This window comes from Diadema antillarum, unplaced genomic scaffold (assembly GCF_040938485.1).
Source record: "Diadema antillarum isolate AM-2024a unplaced genomic scaffold, OU_Dant_1.0 scf00000148, whole genome shotgun sequence".
NCBI classification, from domain to species: Eukaryota; Metazoa; Echinodermata; class Echinoidea; order Diadematoida; family Diadematidae; genus Diadema; species Diadema antillarum.
The window spans coordinates 775,374-784,974 of NW_027271037.1; the positions used below are offsets into that span (position 1 = coordinate 775,374).

The 9,601-nt window shown below is 44.0% G+C and overlaps 1 protein-coding gene across 1 annotated transcript; it reads left to right on the top strand.

The window, feature by feature from the left end:
- The first annotated feature begins 4,289 nt into the window (after positions 1-4,289).
- LOC139721715 (uncharacterized) lies at positions 4,290-8,708 on the top strand. Its single transcript, XM_071633040.1, has one exon. It carries the CDS (start codon positions 4,290-4,292, stop codon positions 8,706-8,708), a length of 4,419 nt encoding a protein of 1,472 aa, XP_071489141.1.
- Positions 8,709-9,601: the final 893 nt, after the last annotated feature.

Consider the following 9,601-nt stretch of genomic DNA (forward strand, 5'->3'; position numbering starts at 1 on the left):
CACTGGTAACACGGGAGGTATATGGTATGATCAAGGAGGTATGTTCAATTCGGTGTAATAATGGCATAGATAAAAATGGCAGTGGTAAAAATGGCAGAGGTAAAAATGGCAGAGGTGAAAATGTCAGAGGTAAAAATGGCAGAGGTAAATAATTAAGACAGTGGTACAAATGTCAGAGGTAAAGTTGTCAGTGGTCGAAATGTCAGTGGTCAAAATGCCAGAGATGAAAATGTCATTGATAAAAATTTAGTCGTAGAAATGCAAGATGACGAGGTAAAAGTGACAGAGATTTTATTTTCCTTCATGTTTCTGACACCTTTCTAGCAATACGCGCTTTTCGTGCCTTGAAACTCATGTATATAAGTTGAAAAATAGTCGGCAAGTCAACAATCCAATTATATCAGTATGAGCCTCGGTACACCTGAAAAAGGACATATTGACTACCATACAGCTCTACAGGTATCTTGTCAGTAAAATATCAAACTTAGATCTCGTAGGTCCTATACTATGTTAATAGGTATTTAAATAAGAGTGGAAACTTCTGGAAATAAAATTGCTTGATAACAGACATGCAGGTATGAAAAATTGGCAGGGATCTTTTACTGTTTTTGTTATCACTGGGAGAAATTTAATAGGGCATAGTGTTACATTTCTCCCCGCAGCACATGTAAATCCTACTTTGGTCATGACGGTTATCTAATTTCTCTCCAGGTTGTCTCATTTCTCAGCGCTTGATGTCCCATTTCCCCCCAAATTAGGGGTTAAACAAATCATTAATTACACGAAAATGTTATATATATATACAACTTGTATAGGGGTATCACAAAATGCTCTACTAATGTTCCTACACTCCTGTGCTACATACTCTCTCTTAAAAAAAAAAATCGAGTGAAAATATTCACTCTTAAAGGAGTGAATACAAAAAAAAGAGTGAATTTAGAGTGAAATTGGAGTGAATTTTGAGTGAAAATGTTCATTTTCACTCATTTTGGAGTGACCTCAGGGATCACTCCTAAATCTTTGAACAATGTAATGAAATATTTTGCAAGAGCCTACTGATGTCTGCCGATACATCTAGCTGTAGTTTGTTTTTTGCGTTTTGTATTTTTACTTCTACATTATGTCGTGATCAGGCCTTGTGAGAAAGATATAGGCTCCTACGAAACCTGAATGTGAGAAAATAACATAGAACAGGTGAAAAATTAGCGGTTCGCTTCGACAATGTCTCCTTCACTTCTTTACACTAAACAGTTCAAAAAATGAAAAATAATGACAATATACTAGCCTGGAAGTGAGCGGAATTCGTTTGTGTAAGAGTGTGTATGTGAGAGTAAATGTTGTATATCTGCGTATAGAAGTATGTTTATACCAAAAGTGGGTTATCAATGAAGAAACTTGATTTATTTACGGTGCATATGTAATTCTAGGTTTAATAAAGTAATCTAGAAATTCAACAGCAAGAAAAAAAAAAACGCCGCAAACATGTTAAAAGAACTAATGTGAGCCCTCCGCACAGCCGCCATACAGCCTACACACAGCGCCCGTGCACACATGATTTCGTCGAGCTCTGGACCCTTTTTATCGACTTTGTCAGACTGGCAAAAGATCGAGAAGTTTAACTCGAAGTTTTGCCAGTGTGACCGCAAACTTTCCACGTAACTTTCCGCCAAATTTCTCGATCTGTTTGCGGGCTATGTATCCGAAGCGCAAGGCCATTGTCATGTACAAACGTGCATTGTTACGTCATAATCACTAGCCACTGGACGGCGTACTCTTGCTTGCGCGCGTACCAGTGGCCCAGTCTGACCGCGCCTAAGCGTGCACTCCATATAAGGAAAAATTGACCTAACAAGATGGCGACGCAACACGGTAAATTTGGCTGCACGGTCTCGTGTATGTTGGGAATAGGGACACGCATTCCACTATGTTTTAGTTCGGTGGTCAATACCCACTCAAAAGACTCTGCTTGTGTCATGTGGCCCCCTCTGAGGGAAAGGGGGAAATAAGGAGGTGAAAAGCTTACAACTACAAAGAGTATGGGGAAACTGGGAAAGTCGGGAAAAGAAAAAAAAGAAAGCGAAAGTGTGAAAAAAGGGAACAAAGAACAGGGAGAAGAGGAAGAGAGAGAGAAAGAGAGAAAGAAAAAAAAAGAGCATTTTCAATTATAACAATACTCCCTAATGGAAATATTGGTTTGTTTGTTTTTTCATCAAACAATCGTTGTACTCTGTTTTTACAAAAGTCCCTACCGTGGGAGGGGGTATCCCCCACCCCCCACCCCCAAACACACACCCTCCCCCTGTTCGGTCGCTTCGCTCCCTCGCCGAGGATCTCACATCGTCACATAAATAATGTACCCCCCGTATGTTATAATCATTGTCCTTCGCACTCAATTTTTAATTATTTCTAATTTCTTAGAAATTTGCTTTTGAATGCTCCATAAACACATTATAACTTTTGTACTCTGTCTTTTTTTTTTTAATCCCTACCGTGGGAGGGGGGATACCCCCTCCCTCCCACACCCTCTCCCTGCTTCGCTCCCTCGCAGAGGATCTTACACCGTCACATAAATGTACTCCTGTATGTTATTTTCATAGTCCTTCGCACAATTTTCCCCACTATTTGTGATTTCCTAGAAATTTGCTTTTACATGCTTGTGACGAAGCATATTAAAGGAATATAGGGTCTATAATGAATATGACTAATAACATATTCATTGCACATTATTGTGCTTGGACATAGAGCTGTAGATCGGCCCAGGCAGACCATCCAAAGTAGAAGAGAAGCCAAACTGCTGATGAGTGTCTTTCTCGAAAATGAGAAATGCTGAAATTGCTGAGAAGCTTCATTTTGGGAGACAATGTATATAATAACAAATTGTTCCTGGTAGACAATGTACATAATAAGAAAGTGTCTCAAAGTGCTGATATGACCCTTCTTTGTACGTTACATAAGGTATCCTGAATTCGATGAGAGGGATCACACTTGTTTTAATGGTCAGCTGTAGGCACCTGGAATCGAGACAAGGGAATACCAGTTGTAAAGAAAAGGTATAACTGGTGGAAGTCTGACACTGGTCAAAACAAGATGAGGAGTGACAGTTTTATCTGCCCCATGAGTACTAGCTTTAAGTTGACAAGGGGGTAATGTGCTGACATTAGTCCATAGGTGCTGACACTAGTCTTTATTGTGCTGACACTAGTCTTTATTGTGCTGACACTAGTCCTTATTTTGCTGACAGTGCCTTGTGGAGTGTCCACTTCATAATTATTCATCAGATGACCAATGGTCATCTATATGATTGGTTAATTGTGTCGGCAAGGGGAGGGACATCTATGTGCCATATTTAATGTTACATCTTAATTTGGTTTCCAAGAGGGGCGGACTCAGTAAAATAATCATATGCATGAAGCTTGAGAGCCTGAACAAAACCAGGGTGCAAGACCCCAAAATAGTTAGTTACAACTCGACATCTTCAAGTAGCTCATTGAGTGAAGAATCATTTCACTCCAACTGTACACATCATTTTTCGGCTGAATAAAAGTCCAGCGGACACCAAGGTTCACATACGACTTGTGTGAAATGGGACTTTGATTTTCAACGACTGCCGGTGTGTGTGTGCAGGTGAATGATGCGTGAAAGGTACGCCAACATCCATGAATGTTGAAAACCTCGTTACACTTGGTGGCAGCGGTGGGATGAACTCCCATGAAATTGCAAGCAAGCAACCATCAGTTGTGACTATTTCTGTGTGATCCAGAAATATCACCTGAGTAGCCGAGTAGCAACCATGCTGGTTGTGATGTTGCTGTTACTTATAGAACAGTTTCTTGAGACTCAGAAGTTTGGCGAGTCCCAACATTGAGAGAACAATTTGAAAAGCTAAGCTGAGCTGCATGAAGTCAGTCGTCTGCAACGCAGTTGTGATGTCTTCAACGCTTCCGACATTGGGCTGACCAGGTTGCAGACAGACGCCGGTCCAGGGACGGGCTGAGACGAGGACGTGGACGGTGCCGTCAGGACGGAGTCTGGGACCCAGGAGGGACGAGACTACACGGAGCAGCAGACAGCTGAGCAGGGTGACCACAACACATCGCCAGGGACGATTGACAGGGAGAGCAAAAGTCTTATCGTAGGGGGTAAGTGAGCTTCTCTTGGTCAATTTCACGGCAAGGCAGAGGGGGTAAACAGTACTACAAATAATCACTGTTATATCCTAAGTGTTGTGACAGGTTGTTGTTAAGACTGTATTAAGCATGGAGGGGGAAAGCAACTTAAGTCAGTTAAGAATGCAAGAGTTGAGGCAAAAGTGTGAAGAGTTGGGGCTGCCACATGAAGGACTGAATAGGAACCAGTTGGTTCAGAGCATAGAAGAGGCAAATAAAGGGCAAGTTTCATCTCAGCCAGGGGCGACTGTTGTTAGCACAGATGGGGATGAGGCCCAAAATGCTGCTGCACGCAAAGAGTCTCTAGAAGAAACGCGCATGCGCTTTGAATTAGAAAAGTTGAGAATGCAAGTGCGGCTAGCAGAGCTAGAAAAAGAAAAGCGTGAAAACATGCCTGGCGCAGCACCTGGAAATGCAAGCGTAGTGGAGGGAGGTATTAGGCGGCAACTTCCCTTTTACAAAGAAGGGGAGGATGTAGATGTATTCCTGCGTACTTTTGAAAAAATGGCCCATTTGAATAACTGGCCTAGGGATGTATGGGCACTACAACTGGCCCCACTGTTGTCAGGAAAGGCTAGAGAGGCATATGCCAGACTGTCATTAGAGAGTAGTAGGGACTACGACGCGGTGAAAGCAGCCATACTGCGTAGATATGACCTGACCCCAGATGCTTACCGGGTCAAGTTTAGAGAGCTGCGAGTCGACAAAGAAGAGACGTACACAGAATTCTCTGTGAAGCTCTCCGACCTGTTAGGGCGTTGGCTAGAGGGGGCGGGAGCAGACACAGATGTTGACAAATTGAAGGAGCAAATCCTTATGGAGCAAATGTTGAAGCAAGTCCCCTATGACTTAAGAGTATGGCTCCGGGATCATGAGCCGCCAACACTTCAGGCCATGGCGAGGCTCGCAGACCAATATGTGCAGAGTAGAAAAGGAATGGGAAAGCCCCAGGGATACACAGGAGGCAGACAGGACCTCAGATCATTCCCTAAATCTGGAGGAAAGCCCAGTTTTGGGAGCGGGAAAGGGGAAAACATACCCCAGAAACCGGTACACAACCAAGAACAGAAAGGCGGTCGGGGGAAGATACAGTGCTATAAGTGTGGCAAGCTAGGGCACATAGCAGTTAACTGTCAGAACGCTCAAAAATCTACCCCAAAGGAGGAAAGGGATGCAAAACAAGACCCTGCATACTTCTGTAGATCTAGACCCCACAAATTCTTAGAGGCATACACTAGCCAGGCTATGCTAGGAGGAAGAAAGGTGAGCCTATTGCGTGATTCAGGCTGCACCCATTCCCTTGCTAGAGTAGACGTAGTAGACCCTGACCTCATTATCCCAGGAGAGACAATCCATGTTAGGGGTCTATTCATTAAGAAAGAGCTACCAGTGGCCAGAGTACATCTGAGGAGTGATGCCTATGGTATTCAGAAGTGGATCCGTGTGGGAGTGGTCGATGATATTGAAGTAGACATGATACTGGGCAATGAACTTGTCAATGAAGAGGACCCTGAGTTGAAAATGCCCGTAGTGAATGGAAAGGAAGAGGGCTTGGTAGTGACACGGAGCCAGGCTCGCGTGGAGAAAGAAAGGGTAGAAAACGAGAGAACAGAGAGGGAGAACTCCCAAGTTCGTGTGAGAGACTTGTTCAGCATGAATGAGGGAAATGATGAAGTAGTTGATGCTGACAAAGCTCGCATGGATGGGGAATCTCACGAGGGGGAAGAAAGTAGCCACAAAGCAGGAGAACAGAGGGGGAAGAAAGAACCCATAGACTCGAGAAGTAGAGGGCACAGCCAATTAGACATAGGGGTAACAGAATTAATTCAGGCCCAGCAAGAGGACATAGGCCTAAAGTCAATTTGGGAGAAAGTAGAGGAGGAGGATGGAAACACGAAGTGCTACTTTTATGTGGACAAGGGGGTGCTCATGCGTAAATGGTCTGGTGCAAATCAAGCCCAAGGGGAGGGATACAGACAAATAGTAGTCCCTAAGCAGTACAGAGGAAAGCTTCTACATATTGCACATGACAAGCTGACGGCAGGTCATTTGGGTGTTGGTAAAACACAACAGAGGCTGATGCAAAATTTCTACTGGCCAGGGATATTCCGGGATGTAGCAGAATTTTGCAAAACATGTGGTCCATGCCAAAAGTGTGCAAGTCAGTACCGGGGAGGGAAGGCAAAACTAGTATCAGTCCCAGTGATCGGCAGGCCATTCAGAAAGGTTGCTATGGATATTGTGGGCCCCTTGCCAAGAAGCAAAAAGGGCAATAAATACATCCTTGTCCTCTGTGATTACGCAACACGTTATCCCGAGGCAGTACCCCTCCCCTCAGTAGAGGCTGAAAAGGTGGCAGACGAACTGATAAAGATCTTCAGCCGAGTAGGGATTCCAGACGAGCTCTTGACAGATCAGGGGTCAAACTTTATGTCCCTCCTAATGAAACAGCTGTGTAGTAGTCTGGGTATCAAGCAGCTAAGGACCAGCCCTTATCACCCCCAAGCCAACGGACTGGTAGAGAGATTTAATGGGACTTTGAAGGGGATGCTGAAACCGTACACTACAGAAGGGGATGTGACCTGGGATGAACTCATCCCCTATGTGTTGTTTGCATACCGGGAGGTTCCCCAAGAATCAACAGGATTCTCCCCATTTGAACTTTTGTATGGGCACAGAGTAAGGGGACCCCTAGATATCATTCGGGAGACCTGGACAGGTGAAATTCCCTCACAAGAGAGCATAGTGACGTATGTGCTAAGGAGCAGAGAAAATCTGGCCGCAATCACGAAAGCAGCCCAGACAAACCTAGCCATGGCCCAGAAGAAACAACAAGTGTGGTATGATAGGAAAGCCAGAGCAAAAGACCTGAATGTAGGCCAAAAAGTGCTGGTGCTACTCCCATGCAGCACTAATAAGCTAATGGCTAAATGGCAGGGCCCCTATCCAGTGGTACAAAAGCTGAGTGACGTTAACTATGTGATTGAGATGGGGGACAAAAGAAAGAAACACCGCGTGTTTCATACAAACATGCTACGTGAGTGGCGAGAGCGGGAGAGCACATTTTACATAGATGTTGAAAGTGCAGAGTTTGAGGAATTAGATGAGGACATCGAGTCAATGACCTGTGAAGCGTCACCATCTGAGATCAAGATACCAGACTACCTCTCAGATGCACAGACGAAACAAGTGACTGACATAGTGGGGGAGTATAGCGACATCCTTAGTGACAAACCCGGACGGACGGATGTAGTGAGACATGACTTAATCACTACAAATGACCGCCCAATCAGACAAAGGGCGTACCGACTCCCTCATGCGTTAAAAGATACAGTAAAGAAAGAACTAGATGAGATGTTGGATGCGGGAATCATCTCCCCTTCTGATTCCCCATATGCTAGCCCCCTTGTGATTGTTAGAAAGAAAGATGACACCCTTCGACTTTGCGTCGATTATCGCAAACTTAACCAAGTGACTGAATTTGACGCATACCCAATGCCCAATATAGAAGCCATCATAGATGAGCTAGGAAAGGCCCAATTTATGACCACGATCGACCTGACAAAAGGGTACTGGCAAGTTCCCCTAACCGACGATGCAAAGAGAAAGTCAGCCTTTATTACACCCTTTGGCCTCTTTCAATTCAATGTGATGCCTTTTGGGATGCAGGGCGCGCCAGCCACCTTTCAGCGGCTTGTAGATCAGGTGCTGCGTGGATTAAGCAAGTTCGCGACTGCGTACATAGATGACATTATCATCTACAGTGAATCTTGGGAGCAGCATCTGGTCCATGTCCGGGAAGTGCTAGAAAGGTTGAGAGCAGCAGGCCTAACAGCAAAACCCAGTAAGTGTAAAGTCGCCAGGAGGGAGGTACTCTATCTGGGGTTTGTTTTGGGAGGGGGTTGTGTGAAACCCGAACCAGCTAAAGTGGAGGCAGTAATGAATTATCCGCAGCCTGCAACAAAGACGGATGTCCGAGCCTTCTTGGGCCTAACAGGCTATTACAGGAAGTTCATTCCAAACTATAGCAAAGTGGCAGCCCCACTCTCGGACCTCACTCGTAAAAGTGAACCGAGACTAGTTAGGTGGAACAACGAATGTGGCCAGGCATTTGAGTCCCTGAAGAAGTCCCTTGCTTGCTCACCTGTGCTCAAAAACCCTGACTTCTCCAAAGAATTCATTGTACAGGTAGATGCCTCAGAAAGAGGAATTGGGGCAGTTTTGAGTCAAAGGGATGATGAAGGTGATGATCACCCAGTGGCATACATTAGCAGAAAGTTACTGCCAAGAGAGCAAAAGTATGCCACTATCGAGAAAGAGTGTATGGCAATCGTGTGGAGCATCCAAAAATTCCAGCCATACTTGTTTGGACGACAGTTCCTCGTACAGACCGACCACAATCCTTTGAAATGGCTCCACACGATGAAAAATCAAAACCCAAGACTGATGAGATGGAGTCTGGCACTACAGACACACTCAATGAAACTTGAGCACAGGAGCGGTAGCAAAAATGGGAATGCAGACGGTTTGTCTAGAATGTAATATATCTGAGATGGCATGATATGACTAAGATGGATGAGGAAGTACTTGTAAGTCATATGTCCAGTTAAGATATAACTGTAAGTATGTCTATATGCTAATTGTATGTTAGTTAAAAAGAAATAAAGGCCAAGTTAGGTATCCGTGTAACTGGCTAATTTCAACTCCTAAAGCAACCAATCACGGGAAATATTATACATGTTATAAAGCCGGACTAGGCCCGGTAAGCATGCAATACTTACCTTTTGAATGAAATAATTATGTGTGTCAACTCTGCCTTGCCAATAGTGAAAGAGAGCTCACAATTGTACCCTAGACGTGACATGTTGAACATTGCTATCCAAAGGAAACCGTGCATCAAGAGACTGAGTAACTAGAAGTCAAGAGATTCGAACAATCAGCGATGAACCCGAACACACATGCATAATTATCTAGCATGGACACTTTGAAAACTGGAGGTGTGTCGTCATTAAATGTGACTAAATATGCACTGACTAAAGAAATATGATCGATTATGCTTCTGGTGTTATGTACAAATGCATGAGTAATAATGTTTATGTGATTTCTTGATTTATGATTTAATGATGATTGTTTCATTTCATACAGAACAGTGACTCTCAGGTATCCATCCAGCTATTGTAATTGGAATATGAAAAGGGTCTTAATGAAGTGAAAACTTTCAACAGCATTCCATCCCCTTTTCATTGTCTTGGGTAGGGGGATGTCTGTGACGAAGCATATTAAAGGAATATAGGGTCTATAATGAATATGACTAATAACATATTCATTGCACATTATTGTGCTTGGACATAGAGCTGTAGATCGGCCCAGGCAGACCATCCAAAGTAGAAGAGAAGCCAAACTGCTGATGAGTGTCTTTCTCGAAAATGAGAAAT